The 19541-nt window shown below is 41.4% G+C and overlaps 1 protein-coding gene across 1 annotated transcript in view; it reads left to right on the forward strand.

Moving 5' to 3' along the window:
• The window catches only part of LOC112982185 (A disintegrin and metalloproteinase with thrombospondin motifs 12), a 175034-nt gene that overhangs the window by 144162 nt on the left and 11331 nt on the right, over positions 1 to 19541 (forward strand). Inside the window, exons 18-20 of the mRNA XM_026098382.2 lie at positions 7057 to 7267; positions 10272 to 11426; positions 17356 to 17508. Of these exons, the coding sequence (XP_025954167.2) occupies positions 7057 to 7267; positions 10272 to 11426; positions 17356 to 17508 (1519 nt within the window). The remainder of the gene's footprint in view (positions 1 to 7056; positions 7268 to 10271; positions 11427 to 17355; positions 17509 to 19541) is intronic.

Consider the following 19541-nt stretch of genomic DNA (forward strand, 5'->3'; position numbering starts at 1 on the left):
TCATAACTCTTATTATTTGACATTTTTATCATGTCCTTCAGTATTTGTTCTCTTCCATGAAAGGCAGCTTTCTTCCTTCCCTGTTAATTTTTTTCCATTACCGTAATGTTATTTTAAATTTTGTTCATCACTGGTTTTGTTCTGGTCTGTTATTTTAGGGAGCAGGGTAAGGAAGTCTAATCACTGCAAGCATTCCAGGTGAGACGGGCCCGTGGGCTTATAAGATAGGCACTGATTTGTTGGAGGGGATCAGAGATGCAGGCTAAGTGCCATGACAGTCCCTGTATTTGTTGCTACAGTACAGTATTATTTTTTATTTCACGCTTTAGATAATGGAACATCTTACTTTTTGTCTTTCATTTTCTTTGGAAACCTTTTGTCATGCTGTTCTGACATGCTATATCACATAGGGATACACCAGTCTGTCCTTAGTAATTCTAGTTAATTCAGAATCATATCAAAGTCATTATAATTATTTAAGTGTATCATATTACATTTGCCAGCAGTGAATTTCATGGAGTTACAATGTAAGAAATACTGCACAGCTGTTTTATTAATTCTTTCCAAGTATGTTTGCAACAGTACATGATACCTCCTTTGGGAATTGTGTCTTTGCTGTTGCAGCTTTTGTAAATAACTGTTAAAAGAATAAACTATCAGCTTTTCATAATTCTGTATCGATTGCCAGGAAATCAATTGACGGTAAATCAAACTTACTAACTAGTTGACTTTTTAAGAGCTGAAGGTATCCACATACGTGGGGATGCTTTGTATTTATAGCAAGTATAAACTGTGCTGTTTATTCCTAAATTCTAAATAAGCTTAAGTTATCCCCATTTGGTCTACGTGACTGCATTATTTGGGCCTGCTCTTGAAAGTGAGGGAGCTGAATCCATCCCTTATTAGGCAGAGCACAGAATTACTTTAAAGGTGAACCAAGCTCGCTCCTCTGCAGTCCAGGCAGAAAAGTTCTCAAATGCTGCCAGTCTTAATGATCTTTCTCAAGATCATTTTTTACTGCAGAGAAAAGGACCATTTATCCTTTTGAGGTAGGTGATGTTAGCAAAATATTGACAAAACGGAGTGCGGAAAACACATACAATATATACTTCAGGAGTCAATTTGTGTATTTATTTTTCTCTTAATAAAAGAAAACAAACCATGGAGTTTGATCAAGGGTCTCCACCTATCCCAGTATTCTGCTTCCAGCAAAATAAATGCGTAAATGCAAGTCTAGGGAAGAATAAGGACAAGGCAAGCATAAATCATGCCTCTTTCTAATACTCTTCCAGACTGCAGCTGTTTTCAACTCAAGGCATTTCCAGAGCCTTTTATGGCTTGTCTAATCAGTAACTGCCAGTGGCGCTGCTGGTAGTTGTCCAGCCTCGCGCCGCAACCATGTAAGACCTCTTTCAGGTACAACTTCCTGTGCAAGAAGTTCCACAGGTTTATTGCCTAATAGGTGAAGAAACACCTCATTTCATTTGTTTTGATCCTTGCCTTCACTAGTCTCAGTTGGTGGCCCTTAGTTCTTCCTTTGGAAGAGACAGTGAAGAGTAGATTCCTACCCACCTCTTCCCCTGCTATTCATTTTGTAGATCTGGTCTCTCAGGCTGTAATCTCTACATGGGATTTAGCTGGTATGCCACTTCTCTGTGGCAGGTGTCATCTCTAACCCAGACAGTTACACATCTCTATATGAAAAGCTAGAAGGCGCTTAAAGCACATGGGATGGTGAGATTTGGTGGTTTGTTGGTTCTAAAGAAAATCTGAATGTTAGAGGAAGGTACGACTGTCCTAATGATCTGGCATAGCTGAGAATTCATGTGAAGCTGCCAAGGAGCAAGTGTGCTGCAGAGAGAGGTCACTGAGCTCTGTGCCAGAGGCAAGGACCGTGCCATCAAACACAGCACTGGTGGGAACCTTGAGTCAGTGCTGTAGCCACAGGCCTGGAATTGCTGGATGGCCTCACACTTCAAACAGTGGACTAGTTGCTTTGTGGGAACATCCTATCTAAAAGAACAAGGATGATCTCTTGCATAACCCTTGTATGATCTGCTAAATCCCACTGATGGAAAACAAGCTACCAGAGTAGTCTAGTAGTCTAGCTACTGGAGTACTAAATCAAAATGAGATAACATATCAGACAGTAGCTACAGGCAAAGAATTACTAAAATGATTGTAACACACAAACCAGATCTTATCTTGCTAAACCATTCCAAGGAGTTAATTATAAACAGGTTAAATGGCAGGTTCGTGAGAAGTACCAAGTCTTAACAGTCTTGTTTGTTAGATGATTTAGACTAAATTCATTTTTCCCATGCTTTCTACTAAAAGAATCTGGAGCAAGACAAATAAAACATTTTAAATGTTGCAGTACACGTGTGCAACATCTTGACTTAGAACAAGCGAACGCTGGCTCAACTGTTTCAGCTTACGCAGTTGAGAGTTTGAATGTGATACAGCAGCTTATATGAAGCTAGAATAATGTTGCTATGCAGGAATGCAATCAGACTCTAGTTATGGAATACTAGTTCCATAGGCATTCATAATAAAAATCAGCAGATAATACTTGAAGAAAAAGAGATGAATTTTAACTGCTTGCACTGTTGTGAATAGAACTTTTGCTCTCCCCTGTAAAGAAAATTGCCTGGAGCCTTTTAAACCTGACTGACCACTTGCATGTATAATAGATTAAAAATAGATTATTTTAAAAGTACTTGGGATCTGCCATTTCCAAATTTATCTGCTGTTCTTCTATAGTCATGCTTGCAAACTTCTTAGTAAACCCCGACAACATAGTAAGAACAGATAATGTTATTTCTATTATTGTAATACGAACAGCCCAAATCAGGGCCCTGTAGAGATCTGCTGTGCCTGATGCTGTATGAATACATAGAAAGATGACAGCCTTTCTTTAAGTATGACACAATACAATGAGAGGGAGGGAGCATTCAGCCCTTAAGGGATGTGTATAGCGATCTCTGATTCCAAAATCGCATACTACTATTTTTTCAACAGGATCCATACCTCATTCAGCACACACCAAAGCGTAGATGAGGACTGTGCAATGAACAAGGCTGTTGGGCCCTGCCTAAACTATTGCAGAATTTGGAAGCTCAGCATGGCAGGACAAAGAGATGAGTCTCATCTAAGGCAGTTGAATGCCGCCTGAGAGAATCAGATTTTCTCCCTCTCTTTGTTCCAGAATCACTGTAATTGCAAGGAAGTCACATCTGAAATTTTCACGAGTTCCTCTTAGTTGTATGTTCCCCATTTTGTGGGTGCATGGTTGGGTGCTCCTGGCTGGATTGCGGAAAAGCTGAGCACTCACAGCTGCAGCTGGAATCAGCTGAAGTGATGCTTTCACCCTGCATACTGCTTGTTAGTTGAACCGGCTTAGGAAAACTAGTGCTCAGGCAAATTATCTACCCAAGTCAGGTGCCTTGTTTGTTTGTTTATTTGTTACCACATTCTCTCTGTGCCATGCCTGCCTATGGAGATAAGATAGTCCAGTAGCTTCACAGGGACATAGTGATGCATTAATATTTAAGAACTATTTAAGTATTAAGAAATATTTAAGAACAGTTGCTTTAGTTGTAATTGCCATGGGAAACCAGAGGTAGGAACAAGAAATTTTGCTTGAAGAGTTTCCTTGTGTTCTGCTCTGAGGAGGTGTAGTCTAAAATACCAAAACTGAGCACAAACCCTCACAGAGCTCCAGGAAGGATTCTGAGGAGTCCATCCATGCCGTGACAACAGAGGAGTCTGGTGGTGACTGCTTTTTCCAAGACAGGTCCTCCTCTAAGGTTTCAGAGAGCTGGTGTTTGCCTTTTGTCATTTTCTGAGCCTCACATCTGGGAGCTCAGAGGAGCTGTGTGCCACAGCTGTGGCACCAGCACCCAGTTCCAGGGAGTCTCTCTCTCTTTAGCACTTAGTGCTAAGTTTCTTGGGAGACATCTTTCTCCCCATGAGTCCTAACGAACATAAACCCACCTCCCTGGCAATGTTTTATCCTGGGTGCTCAGACACCTCTCTGCTACCGGTGTTCAGTGCACCTCAGTTTTGTGCCATCCACTGTCACTTTGTGGCTCCCTGCCCTACTGGACAAAGACTCCCATCAGGTTCAGTTTCCACCAAATCATCACAGTTTCTCATCACAATCAGCACAGCTACCTACTAGTTTTCTTCCCCAAATCCTTTTCTTTGCCAAGCGTCTCTATATATGACCTGAAGAAAGCCTTGTCTGTAACCTGCACAAAGCTAAGCCTATCTGGCAGTGCCCCCACTCTTTAGCAGACATCCAGGAGGTCCAACAGCTGGACCATTTCAACTCAGCAGTTGCATGTTTGGATCTCAGGTTGCTGTGTTGCACCTGGATGTCTGCTCAGCAGTCCCCTCCAGTTCCAGCCATGCCTCTGCAGTGGGGAGTTGTACCTCTACAGAAGCTCCTAGATAAATAGTCTCTTGCAAAGCAGTCCCTCAGGTGTTGCTCCCTTCCGTGTGGTTCAGGACCTTCTTTGAGGACCCCGTAATAGACTGGACAGATGGATGATAAGTATTCTGGTGTCCTTGCTTTGCCTTTCTTTCCCTTCCGCTGGGATGCTGCAGTTCAGAAGTCCTCACCACAGAGCTTGAAGGGAGGCAGAGTGCATGATACTTCCACGTTCAAGTTTCTCATGCTTGGGTATTAAGGCACATGCATATACACTAGAACACACACATCAAAAGCTCCAGACTCTGATAAGAACAAATTTTCAATCAGAACAAGTTTCTGGATAGTGTGTGATAAATAAAGTGCCAGTCAGTTAACTACTTGGTTCATCAGTCCTGTTACATTGAATCCTGTTACATGCGTTGAATGAGGAAGGACTCTTTGGAAAAAGTTATAGGACTGAATGTAGTGTAAGACTGACCATGAAGCTGCAAAAGGATAAAATCTTAATTCTGGGATCTCCTAACTTTGGAGTGCTTAACTTTCCTTCATGACTTTTTAAAAATGTTCTGCATGCAATAGCTTATTAATCATGCACTGTTACAGCTGGTCAAGGTAAGTCCTTCAGCAAACTTGGATAATTTAGTGCTAAGGATTCAGTACTTAAACCTGCAAACTCCTGAACCCTCACTCAGAGTAATTTGAAAATGGTGGCAGAGGGGGTGTCAGCCTGCCACATCTGTAACTTGGAATATGTGGTCTGATGCCATTAAAATTAATAGAGCAATTCATGTTCTTGAAGTTACTTTTGTGACAAAGGGTCAGCAATTTACTAGGTACTAGAGATGGTAATGAGAATTGAAAAGCAGATGCAAGAGATGAAGACAACCCTGAAATGGCTTGATTCAGGTTGCCAAAATATATTTTTTACTACTTTATTGCTAGTTTCCACTGAGGCACGCTGGCTTTTCAATGACTTCTTAGTTTTGCAGAAGCATGAAAGAGCAAGAAACCATCCAGAGAGGCAGGAGAGAAATAGTTTGTTCTTTTATTACAGCACCATCCAGAGGCCTTGTACAGGGTTGTGGTGGCAATATGCTGGCCTTCTACAGTGTAGCAAGCAGTCTGTGCCCTAAAATTACAGCTTATAGCGTAATTTAAAACGAAATGTGATAAATATACATACCTAAAGAGATGAGGGAAAGTGTGTACCTCACAGGAGACCAGCTGGTTGCACAGATGAGCTGTGTGCATAGCTTGATAGCTCTGAGGACTTCCTTTTAATAAATATGAATAGATATTAGTGTCTTCCATGTCAATGACAGCTCTTTGGCAATCGAAGACTACATTAATTGGGGGAGAGGGACAGTCAGCAAATTGAAGAAGCCAGAAACGCAGTAAGATGGGGAGACCAAGCAGGAGATTGTGACAGAGCAGGATGTATGCCAAAAACTGGAATAAAACCTTACACTGAATTTTGATGTGTTTATCAGAATGGGATTTCTTTGCTCTAAGCTCATTGGCCTAAAAAGGAAAAATGTGATAAAATAGTGTTGGTTATAAGCCCGAAACAAATTCTTGTGTTTTTCTGTCTAGAAAGGCATTTTCTGAATTTATCCCTCTTTTGTTTTCAACATAAGGTTCTGTCATGACCTGCCTTAAAACCAAACAACAAGTAACATTGTCTAGGAGCTTTTGTGACTTGGAGTTCACAGCTGAGCTAGATTTCTCATTCAGCAGCTTGGGGCTATGTTTTTGCTGGGGGCACTGTAAACTGGAAGGATTTTTTGTTGTTGTTCAAAAATACAAAGATACATCTTTAGGTGAGTGGCACAATTTGCAGTTGATGCTGGTGCTTCTAAAGCAGTAGAAACTCAGAAATTTTTGCCGTCTTTTCTCATCACAGACAACAGACAGGCATGCAGATGTTTGGTCCGCTCTATTCAATATGACAAAAAACAGGTGGATGAAGCTGGGGAAAGGCTAAGGTGAACTGAATATAAAGGGGACAGGTCATGTTAGTAACTGGAGAAAGCAGTTAACTTCAGTTCAGTGAACCAGTGCATAGTATGCTGCAGAGGGCTATTTTTAATCAACAGAGAGACACATAAGGGGCTCATTTTTACTTCATGAAGGGAAGCAGCACAGAAATGCCCGCTCTAGTCCTGAGCACCTAGCTAGGTCCACAGATATAATGCTGCTGTGCAGAGATCCTACCTGGGTGAAAGCAGCATAGCTCTGCTTGTACCCTAATCTTTTGGGGGTTATTTGCCTGATTGCTTCCCTTTCTGGAGGTAACACAGGATTCTGCCAGTTTGAGCACCTCTGCAGTATAAGCTGCACAGGCACGTGTGAGATGATCCTTTCTACTTCTATGCTCTAATTACAAACCCTCTTGCGATTCTCATTTGTTAGCTCTTTCTGTACTCAGGAAACAATGAGCAGATAAACAATAGGATAAACAGATTACTAAGCTTCCAAGCTGTTCATCAAATTTAGGTTTGAAAGACTATCACTAAGTGGGTTCTTATTTATTCTAGAAACATAATCGTCAGTGCCTACTACGGTGCCTTTGTGATGGATTATTTTCTGCTACTGTTTCTCCCCTCTGTGGTTTTCAGATGGTGGGCAGGAGAATGGCAAAAATGTTCCACTACGTGTGGCCCAACAGGACAGAAGAAGCGGACCGTACTTTGCATCCAGACGGTGGGATCTGATGAGCAGGCGCTGGCTGTCACAGAATGCCAGCATCTGCTTAAGCCAAAGACCCATCTTTCATGCAATAGGGATGTCTTGTGCCCTTCTGACTGGACAGTGAGCAACTGGACTGAGGTAAATTCAGGTCAACTGTAGAATTAAGTGTTTTTTTCAGAATGGTCCTTTTGATTGACTATAATATGCCAATGGCCTGCATTTTTCTCCTGCTTTCTTCTTTAACATGTGTTCCTGAGCCCTTTATGCAGAGGGAAGAAAACCACACTACATGTTAAAAACCTCAACACGTGTTGCTTGTTAGAAGTTTCTGAGGGTTTTGCTTGCTGAGCTTTTTGTACTGTAGAACAGAGCCTGTTTGCACGCTCAAAACTTCAGTGCAATTCTCAGACATTATTAGTGCTGTGCGAGAGGCTGCGTGTCATGTATATAGGCATACAGAAAACTCATTTTTACGTTCACATTTATATCTCTTTTTCATTCAGATCTGTCTGCTGGGTTTACAGCAGCATGCAAGCTCTTTACTTATAGTATTAGTATGAACTCCTAACAAACACTGGGATATCTGTGCCTCCTTAAAGTGTTAAATAAATATTATGTCGTTATTTCACTGGCAGCTGATGAACTGCAGAATGTGAAGCCATCAAAATGGTGATTGCAGTATACTAAATGTGTTTGTGTAGTGCAACATATTCTGCTATGTATGCTAGTGTTAATAGGGAGTACTCATTTGATGTGCTTTGGTGTGGAAGGACCTCATACTGCTTAGTTTTCTTTAGATTATGGACCTGGCATCAGCAGGTGCTTCACAACTTCACTTTCCACTGAGGCCAAAGAGAGTTTAGGTTCCCTGACACTTTGAACAGCCCACTTCTCTGTGAAATCTAAAGATGCACTAAGATATTTGCTGTTTTGGGGGAGAGAAGGAGGTCTTGAGTGAGGTGCAATTTTAAAACTGTTTTATTATGATTCTGCTAAAGTAAGGCTTGCGCATGGTTCAGTTCACAAATGGGCAGTTTTGTTGTATATCCTGAGATAAGAAAAGGTAATAATCATGACAGCAGATATACAACAAATTCCATTTTCATTTCCATTTCAGATGTCATCTTCAATGAAAATGAAGTTTATTGAGTTTTTCAGAACTTCCAAGACTTTCCTTTTTTATGCCTCCTCTCCCTTCTCTCTCCAAATTTCTGCATGCAATTAGTCACTAATGGGCTTAGCAAGTTCAATATAGCAGATTCAGATAACAAACTAATTGAATTTTGTGACAATTTTAATTCAGCTTATGCTGCTTACAAGCCATCATCACTGAATGTTGATTGTTTTGTAAATTGGGTAGCCAACATATTCTAACTACCTGTGAAAAGTTAGCTGGGAGCAGTATAATTACAAGAAATGGCATGCTGATACTGAATACAGCAAGTGCTTGTGTGTTGTTGAGTTATATTTGCATGTTACTGACAAGAATAAATTTCTAAGGGAAGAACATAAACTAGGTTGTTTCTCCAGCACAAATGAGTGTTGTCAATAGACTTGTAATTGCAGAACGTTCTTTGCTGGTGACCATAAGAGGCAGATTTTTTTTTTTTTTACAGTCAAAGCTTCCCTCTGCTCTGAACTTACCTGGCTGTTAGAAAATCATCCTGTATCTTGTGAAATGAATACACTTAATTAGGCAGATAATGAGGCTGCAGTATTATAGCCATTCTGAAATCTCCTTTTAGTACATGGCCATAACCTAAAGCAGAGATTTTTCAAAGCTAACTCTGTGAGAAAGACAGCCATCTCCCAAAAAAGTTAATGAGGATGGATGTCATTGTAACTCACAGGAACGCTAATCTAAATCATCTCAGTGGCAAAGTCTGAGGAAGTTGGCATGTTGTATTTTTCTAGAAGCAGCAACATAATGTCAATAGTTGATGTCTTTCTCAATAAGCAAAATTCTTTGCTGACAATCTAAATGAACTCAGATGCTAAATTGCAGCTGATGTAAACTTGCATAGCTCTGAGTATTTTAATAATGCTATACTGCTGCAAGTACAAAGATGACAAAATACCTGGCGAACTTATCTACTCTGAGGTTACTCTCCTTTCCTCCCCCCTCTTGTTGCTGCAGAGCTGATGTTATTCTATAGGTCATAACAATATAGAGAGTACCAACAAGACAAGGTCACTGGTGTTTCTGCTGCCACGTGACCTAGACTAGCTCTGACAAGGGTGAGATATCCCAGGGGTTTAAAAGTGCTGACAGTAGGGGTTTTCCCTGTTTTAAGTGTTGAGCACCTGACTTAAGCCAACTAAATTGGCTGGTCAAGCTGCCTAGCATCCTCGGAAGGCTTCCTCCGGTAGGATATATGGAACATCTCCATTAATACCCAGCTAGTCAGCCAGCCTCAGCACCTTAAAACTAAGAGGAGTATGTTGAAATTTCAAAAAATCCTTAGTGGAGCTGCAGCTTCTAAAGGCCTGACGATGCCTATGGGATTGAGGAGGCAGAACATCACAGAAAAACTGAGTCTCTTTGGAGTCCAGCACCCTTTAAAGACCGCAGGGCTCCCATTTACATGGAAGCCACATAGGTTAATTCCTGCCAGGGGTCCCTGATTTAGGAAAGGCATGCTAGCAGCCCTAGCAGAGTATGATGGTTGCACTAAGACTGAATAAAAGATCCACTTCATAAATTCAGCAAGAATCTATGAGCTGCACAAAGCATCACAGCAGGTTTGGGGCATTGCAAGCAGCCAGAACTGAGCCAGTCAGATATATTTTTGATGGCACCTTTTTTAGTCCATTTTTTATGACTGATGGGAGAGGTACTGCCTAAACAGCTTCTGGGATTGTTTCACTGCAGAAATCAAATTCTATCATATTATGTCCATGTTCTCTCTTTATCATGTAGTCTTTGATCACTGCTGTATATTCAATGAGACATTTACTCTTCTGAAAGTTCTATGCTAGCAGAAAATCATTAAAACTAAGGGCTTAGTCCTCAGGAAAAGCTTTGTTATTGGTTATTTATAAGGATGTTTTTGCTATAAACAGATACTACTTGATACTTATTTTCATTAATATGTGGAGCAGAATAAAGAGGGGAGATGTATTAATTTTGTTTCTTTCGCAGTGCACAGTTACTTGTGGTGGTGGAATAAGGACTCGTAATGTCACTTGTGCCAAAAATAATGATGAGCCATGTGATAGTTCGAAGAAACCAAACTCTAAGGCCCTGTGTGGTCTCCAGCAATGTCCTTCTGCTGGAAGATTTCTCATACCCCCACTGGCACCCAGAAGAGGAAAGATCATAATCAGAAAAACAACTACTAATCCCAAATGGGCTTCTCCTGGCGGAATACCTATACCCACACCGAGCCCTACGTTCCACACAACGACAAAAATACCCAAGTCTGAAAGTGTAACTGCCTGGGTGCCTACATCCTCTGGCTTGGGTAATGTTTCAGAAAAAGAAGAAACAATCAACAAAACATTACAAAATAATTCTGCTGGATCAAGTAATGTTTACAATTATTCTGGTGCTTTTACTGAAACTAGTTTACACCAAAATACTACTTCATGGCCTTTTCATAATAGCTCAAGTACTGAAAATATAAGGCATGCTGAAAATGTTTCTGAGAGTGACCCAGTTTTTACAGTAAAGAGTGAAGCACCAAGAAGTGAGGACAGTCGTATATCCTCATTTACCAAAAGTCCAGAAATAACTCCTAGCTATGATTACTTAACTGAAGAATCTGATGACATCAATGTGTCAGTAGGAAGCAGTGAGAAACCGACTGAGCTCCTTTACAGCACAGAACTGGATCCTGAAATCAGAACCAGGAGCACAACACTAGATACCAAGTCTCGTGTCCTTCAGCATGACAACGTGACTTCTCAGCTCTCCCCAGCCTCTCATCACCAAGAATCTTCTACGCTCCTTCCTGTTAGTGAAGCACCACAAGGAGTGGCATTTCCAACAACAGCAGACTATAGCAGTCTGCAAGTCGATGTGCCTGATGTGGAAGTTACCACCCAAGAAGCATCTGTTACAGTAATGCCCACAATGTCTGGTAATCTACTGAGAGACCAGACTGACAACAGAACAGAAATAAAGCTACCTGACCATATCACCAACAGCATGCAATTGCCACCTCTTGAGCATGCTCCCAGGAACCAAAGTGCAACATCTGAGGGGGTTCTGCCAAATGTCACAGAAAACGGCCACCTAATAATATCCAACAATTTGCATGCTGAGGCCTACTGGATAGTAGGGAACTGGAGTGAGGTAAGTTATTTTGAACTGGATAAAGCACATTAATAGTTTGTTTACTTACACATAGTTTTCAGTTGACTATTAACAGATTTTTGTGGTGCTTTTCTGCCTCATACTACCATGAGCATTTGTATCCACCATTAAGCAAATGCCTCCTAACTCAGAGCAGCGTCCTACCTGGTAAAACCGGTTTGAATCTATAAAGTCAAGGCAAGGGTATTAGTCCAAAGCTAAACTGGTATCTTCAGGGAACTTAATTTGTCCAATATGTCTGTGGAGAGATATCACAAGAGAGAGAGGTGCGAGTTCTGTGCCTCTGAAGTGTTTTAGGTGGTCAGATACTGGAACCGGGTAGTAGTAGTAAAGAAAAAGCATTTTGCCTGGCTGGAATAGAAGTTAGAATTATCAGGCCAATGGTTGTGGTTATGACAATATCTTTGGATACAGCAGCTGATTGTTACAGCGCTAAAACTACTTGTCTTATTATTTGAGCATAGAAATGAGCAGTTATTTTATCTGCGCTAATGGCTTTGCCAAAATGGACATTTCAATCTCTAATGCAAGTGGATCAAAAGAGGTGTTAACATCCTTCAGTATTCACTTATTTCTTACGAAAGCGCTGTCTTGTTTGATTCTTCTGTGATTCATAAAAATGACAGAAGAGATTATATGAAACAAGTTACAGCTCACAGGGAGTTTGAAAACTCTTTTGAGATGTTGTAAGGAATGAGCAAGCAGTGTTTGGAAGATGTCTGGACTGAAAAGAGGTTATTTGTCCCAGTTTCCCAGCTTGTCACGCAACAGACACTTTGAGAAGAATGGTTTTGTTGAACATAGCTGTTACCTTGCAAGGATGTCACATGCTGAACAGAGCAGGTGGAGAAGCGTGCTTCCCTGACCAGATCCCCACCTTCCCTGGCTGTTACTGATTGATTATAGTGCTTGGATAACTTTTGCTTTCTGTGCAGGAGCAGTACAGATGGCGAAGTTTTCTGTGGCCTCTGAAATGTGGTTGCAGCATTTTGTATATTGCTATTGACTTTCCTTTTCTGATCCCCAGAGTCATGCTTTTTGACAAGTAGGTTTCTATGTAACCATCTTGCTGTGTTCAGGGATGGTCGTTACTGTGGGATCAGGGCTGACTGGGGACAGCCACCCTCTCCTAACAATGATAATAAGAGAATATAGTCAGCAAGAGCCTTTTAAAATTTTACAAAGTTCTATTTAATGTCCTTCCTATTTTAAAATATCGTTTGTATGTAAACAGAGTTTTTTGTATCTTAATGGCTTTCATTTTTTTTAAATTGTGATTCCTAAAGTGAGACACTTTGGTATCTGAACAAGTTACCTCATCTTCAGAGGGACTGAACAGGCATCTTTCTTGATGGCCATCTTTAAACAGTGTAATTGGTAAAGCCTATGGTCCTGAATTGGAAACCTCCTTGCGCTGATCTGCCTCTGTGTGTGCCAACGTCGATGGAGAAGGATATGAAAGATCTATCTCTCCAAACCTACTTGCTCTCAGGTCCACCTGGAATGCTGTAAATTCATGAAAACGCAGAAATGCCGTGCTAAAAGGGACAGCATGAGGTGACTTAGAGTATCCCATGGCAGTGGAGTTAAAGCCCAGCTAGACACCACCAAGATTCTGCTGGTGGCCTTCAGTCTGGCTGCAGCCCGTGGGTCAGACCCCTGCTCTGTCACCACCACCTCCGTGGCCGTTCATGACGCAGACTCCTTCGTGCAGTCCAAAGTTGCCTCTTGTATCTTCCCATGGCCAGGTGAGAATAGCCTGAGCTTCCTCTATCCGAGCAGGGCAGCTAAGGCATTTCCTCTGGCACAGGACCAAAGACGTGTGTAGATCTGCTTGGGTGAAAAAGCCTACAAGAGAAGTCCTACAGAAACTGCTACAAGAGAGAGTCCAGGCAAAGGCTGCGCTGCCAAGCCCAGGGCATCCCTGATGGGTGCCTAATAGGAGGAGACTCTGCAGTCTGCCCTAGTGATTCATTACCTCCATTAGAAAGATTTTCCTTACACCTAACCAAAAATTTCTGTGCTGAGAATGAAGCAGGTATTTTTTCCTTATATGCAGTGGCCACGGAAGATAATTCTTTTTAACAGCTATTTTGTGTTCTGTTTTCTAAACTAAATAATCCTTTTTTTTTAAGCTTTTCCTTGTGTTTTCTAAACACCTATGATTTTCTCGTTCTCCTCTGGACTTCTGTTGTTTCTTTCTGTATTTATTAAGGAGAGATGTTCAGTATGGCTCCAGCTCACACATGCCAAATAAAACAGAATAATTACTCTCATTTTATAGATGGCTCTCCTTTTGATTGCTGGGATGAGATTTGTCTTGTTTTGTTTCTGCATCCCTTTGATTTATTTGATTTGTGGTCCAAATTACATTTCTACACCAGCAGATACTCCCAGTTTTGTTTGGTGCATATAATATGTGTTCTGTAAATGTGGTGTTTTGCACATCTTTTTTGAATTTCATCTTACCACTTTCCTGATACTTTTTCAGCCTGGCAAGATATTTTTGAATTCAGATCACGTCCTCCAACGTTCCTGCCAACTTCCCCGACTTGTCCTCATCTGCAAATTTTATAAGTGCATGCTGTCTTTCATCATCCAATTAATGAATGAAAATACTGAAGAGAACTTGGCTGCGAACAGAGTCCTGCAGGACCTCATTTGAATTGTCTCTTCTTTTTGACCCTGAATCACTGATGACAAGTCTGTTACAGATTTTAGGTTAGCTGTGCACCAATCTTGCAATAATTTCACCTAGACTGTATTTCCATCATTTTCTAAAAAGGATGCTCTATGAGATCATGTCGATACGCATCACACTGGCTGGTTCTCCCCTTTTATTAAGGCAAATACCCTTGTCAGAGAAGAACGTTAGACTGAATTGACATCATTATTGCTTTATCACCTTTTTTAGTGTTAAACATTTTGGTTGTTTAATAATTTGCTTTTGTAGCCTCCTGTGAAATAAAGTTAGGCTAAATGTTCCATTTGTACACAGGTCCACCTTTTTCTTTTCCTAAAGGTAACTTGAAAGATATCCTTCTTTAATCCTCTGAGGTCTTCCCAATCCTCCATAAATTTTTTAAGATAATTACCATCAGTTCAAAGATTATTTAAGAACAGCTGAATGAATATTAAGGTAAGGTCAATCCATTCAGTTTCACAGAACTGATGAAAACAATTCAAGGATACTTAATGCGGCTGTCTCCTGCTCTTTAACATTCCTAGTAATCTTCTGGTGTTCTGGTCTGAACTGCTGCACCTTGTTAGAATTGATTTTATGTGAAGTCTGGTGACATTTAACTTCTTTTTTTCGAGTTTGAAGAAGAAAAATTAGTGAATAAATCGGCTTTCTCATGAGATAAAGGGATTGTATTTCCTCCCTCTCCCTCTTGTTTCTAACAGTCATGGAACCTTTTCTTATTGGTATTTATGACCTTTGTTATTTTAAATTCATTTTTAGTCTACAGTTTTCTTACTCTGTATGTGTTTTTGCTTCTTCTATTTACCTATCCTTAGTAAACCGTTGTGCCTATTTTTAGATGACTTCTAAGGCCTTAATATTTCAAGACCACCATATTTACCTAGGTGAATCACTTGTTTTGCTTCCTATCTTTCTACTATTACCATAATACACTTGATAGTCTATTTTAGAAACTGCCAATATTTCCTTGTTCCTTAGCATATTGCCTGTGTTAGTAAATTAGCAGTGCCCAAGAATACTGATAGTCCCTGGCTCGAAATGATGTGACGTGCCCCATACCTCTGTTGACATTTATCCCCCAATGGGAGAACACTATTTAAGGTAGGGCAAAAGCATGCAATGTGCCAACTGAATAGTTTAGTTAGAGAGACCATCATGCCCCAGTGCCTGGGAACATTTTTGGGCACAGCTCAATTTATTAGTGTAGACAAAGGAAAACGTCTTCCCAAGAGATCTCATCTTCACCCCTGAGGTTTTGAAAAGCAGGTATTATCCCTTTTCTGGTGTTTACGGGTTTTTTTTTCTTTGAACAGCTATATTGCTCCATGATCACTTCAACCTAACTTATTTTTAGCTTTCGCATTGACATCAGTGCCTCTCTCTGTTCCTTCTAACTTCTTTCTTGTCACTTTCCCAGGACATTCTGGGCTGTCATTTTCCTTTTCTAAGGAGCTTTCTAGGTACCAAAGATACCCCATTACCAGTGGATATGTTCATTCTGTACTCCTGTTGCTGCTTATGAAAAGTCTCCTCTGCCGCCTCCCTCTGTAGCAGACCTTTGCTGTGACATGAGGAAGTTTTGGTTCCTGAATGACAAAAGGGAAAAGCAACAAACCAGACTCTTGGCTCTTCCTCAAACTCAGAGCAAGTGTATGTCCTCCAGTGGTCTTCCTTTGCAGAACACGAAACCATGGTCAAGAAAGCCAAAGCTTTCTGCCAATATTATTTACAGCGTCATGCATTTATCTCCTGGCTCTGTGCCTGCATGCAGCAATTTTTTGAAAGAATCCTGCTGCGTCCCAGCTCTCTCATACTCGCAGAGCCTTATGTTCTTGCCTGCTCTGCTTGGCATCATCCCTGGCAGTACCACTGCAGTCCTTGTGAAAGAGGAGAATGAGGCTTTGGTCAAGAACTGAGTTGAGCATCAGCAACCTTTCAATAAGGTCTTGGTGTTGTCAGACTGATATAGCAGGGTTGGTGGGAGCCTTTGAATTGTCATCAGCCAAGACAAAGGCAGTCCGTCCTCTCTTGCAGGCAAGTTATCTTGAATAGATCTGTGACTGCAGAACTGAACAGTGATACGCCGTCTCCATTAGCAAGATCTTTCTGTCTTCTTGGCCAGATGTCCCAGGAACCTTGGAAAGCTGGAGATGGCAAGCTGCAGAGGTCCTTGCAGATTCCAGCTGTTCACAAGTCGCAATTTTTTACAAATTATTTATTGTGACCATTTACAATTTTTCTAGTTCTTTGCTTGAATCTGGTAACATGTCCGCTGTCTTCAATAGTTTCTTTTCCTGCCTTAGCTTCAACTTAACTTTCCTTATCTTTCTGAGGACACTTGGCTCAACTCTCCCTGTTTAACTCTTCCTCTTTGCCTAGGGAGTCCAAATCACACAGGAGCAATTACTCTCCATTATTTTGCTGATTTAATCCTAGATTATCTATGCTGTTTGTCATGCCAGCTACAGACTGCTTGGCATGTGTTGGATTTTACGCTTTGCATATAGTACACTGTCCTCTTCAAAAGAGAGTCTTCAGCCACTGCTACTGTTCACCTCTTTCTGCTTCAGAATGTAACGACAATGACATTTTTGGTGGATAGTGTGCACTTTTGGGAACTGTACTGAGATGATCAATCTCTTCTTACCTTAGATGCTAAAAACTTCCCAGCTGTTGGAAACACTTATCTACACTCTGAATTCATCTTTTTAAAAATCCTTTTCCTGCACAATTTTGCTTAGACTCTCACACAATGTATTTGAGGTTTTCAAAATCATGCACTCAATTTGCTGATTATGTTATTAGCAGTATTAAGAGCAGAGAAGGAAAACTGGTGAATGTTAGATGCACTGACATTTTGCTGTAACAAAATGAAAATTAAAGCACCAAAGATCATAAAAGGAAGCAACAGGACAGCAGGTACAGATTTAGAATGTCTCAATAAGCAGAAATTTGCCAACTAAGAGCAGTGCATGGTGTAAGTCAGAATTGGTATTTTCCTAATTAAGCAACAGAAGTCCTTCTTCAGAATCTTAACTAAGAAGCTCTAAGGAAATCTGAAATCTTTTTTGGAGAGTCTATGCAAGCATCTTGGGTAACCTAGGACATCTAAAAAGGCTCTAGATATTTATGTTTAAGCATCTGACTTGTTTCCAGAAAGACTGACCAAGATTTACTACTGGGCTTTGCTCTCCCGCTGTACAGTGCTCTACCACCTGTGGGCTGGGGGCGTTCTGGAGACACGTGGAGTGTAGCAGCAGGGACGCGTCCGACTGCCAGCACACCAAAAAGCCTGATCCTGCAAGAAGATGCTATCTCCGCCCTTGTGCAAGCTGGAAGACAGGAAACTGGAGCAAGGTAACCTCATTGAGAGCTGTGCGTGAGCAGTAAGCTTACTGACTTCAAAGACTAGGGAGCTGTAAATACTTCATATTTAAAATAATTATTCATTCACTGCACTGAATGCGTACATGATTCCCAGTTGACCATTCAGCTCTAATTTACTAATTTCCTGGCTAAGTTATTTATGGAAATGCATCTGCTGTAAATTCCATTCTTTCTGGGGGATCATGCTCATTAAATCTTGTTGCTAGAGCTTTAAGCAGAGCTCTCTGTCCATGTTTTAGGGAGTTCTTAAGGCAAAACTGCACATATTTGCATGTGCAAATATGTGCCTGTCGCAGCCCGAAGGGAGTCGTTCAGGACGACCTCCCTCCCCTTGGGACAAGCAACCAGGTTCGTGATGCCCTTGGACTGAATTAAGGTGAAACGACACCAGCCAACCAGTTTTAAGATTTATTAACACAAAGATAAGGCATGTGGTCAAATAGGATAATTCAATGGCGAATACTGCAACTAGCTAGACAAGTCCCGTGCCACACGTTTCAAACAGATTCATCGAAGGAGAGGGAAAAAGAGAGGAGAGAGGGGGAGGGGGTGGAGAGAAGATATCACCACCCGTGGATCCAGCGGTGTCCCGTTGGTCCTCTTTGGGAGTCTCAGCAGTGGGGGGGGGGCTCCTGTCTGGTGGTAGGTGGGTCCTCTTCACACAGCTCGAGTTGGGTACCTCCGAAGAGGGACCCCACACAAAGAAATCCCTGGACAATTATACCTTCCAATCTAAGCTCTCCACCCCTCACGCGGTAGTTTGGACCACTAGTAATTTTCTGGGTCTGGGGTCTCCTGCTCCTTATTGGATCTCATCGTTGTTCCTAGGCAGGCTGTTTTCTGCTGCAGTTTCTTCCACAGGTGTGTCTCCATTCCTCGGGTTCTGCTATTGTCTCTCAAGGTCCTGACAAAGAGGTGGTAACTCCAGCAATTAGCACTGTTTCAGATGCAAATTGCTGGTAACTCCCTTATCGTTCCCGCCTGCACCAGCTCTGGGGCCCTTTCTCACCGAACTAGGGAGTGTGGCCCAAGGCTCCAGCAAATTCAGCCACTCATGTCAAGCAAGTCTTATAGAAGTTGCGCTAAAAACGGACAATAATTTACAGTCCAGATCCCAAAGTTTCTGCCCGATTGTGGTCTCGTTCAGTGCAAGCTCGGTGTGTCCCGGGTGGTTGCAGGGAGACCATCTCGGGGGTCGCAGCAGCCCGGTCCTGTTTCCGCCAGGGACAGATGGCTTGCTCGGGGTTATGGCCTGCCTGCACCCCATGCACCAAGAAATGTTTAAGGCAAAAAGATTCATTCATCTGTCCGCCACAGTGCCTCTGCCTCTAGTGTCATATCCTAATTTTAATAAGCAAGTGACAATTTGTCTTGTAACTTACAAATTCCACTTCGCAAAAACTGAAGAAAAATGTAGTAGGGAGGATGCCTATTGTTGCTAGGGTCTTATTCTGTCCCAGGTATGTACACAGGCCGGATCAAGAGAAGTAGAAGTGTCCAAGATGATAAATGTAACCCAAGGAATTGAGTTTGAATTCTTTTTTGGTACTGTAGGATGTATGATGAACACCTGGAAGGACTTTGGTGAAACTTTCTGAAGCTTGTTATGTTCTGTCTTCAGGCTATCTAGAATTAGGGCTTTAAACACTGGGCTATTTTTCAGTACTTTCAGTTGCCATTGGACTAGAGCATAGATCCGTACACAGAAGACCGCAGAAAAGGTTATAGTTACAAAACTTGCATTATGTTACTGAGCTCTTTGATGCAGAAGTGATTTATACATGAAATACATGCCTGTGTAGAAAGTCCAGGCAAGGCCAGTGCACCACAAAACCGCATTTAAGCTTTCAAAATTTGTTTTAAATGATGCATAGACATTCTTCAGTCCCTTTGCACTGGGGTGTGTTTCGCCTTCGCTTTTTCTTCATAAATGTTACTGCTCTTGCAACTAATGAATGATAGTTGTGTCACAGAAAGTAACTAGCTGTCAGGTTTAATGCTAA

Source organism: Dromaius novaehollandiae, chromosome W (genome assembly GCF_036370855.1).
Source record: "Dromaius novaehollandiae isolate bDroNov1 chromosome W, bDroNov1.hap1, whole genome shotgun sequence".
In the NCBI taxonomy this organism is placed as follows: domain Eukaryota; kingdom Metazoa; phylum Chordata; class Aves; order Casuariiformes; family Dromaiidae; genus Dromaius; species Dromaius novaehollandiae.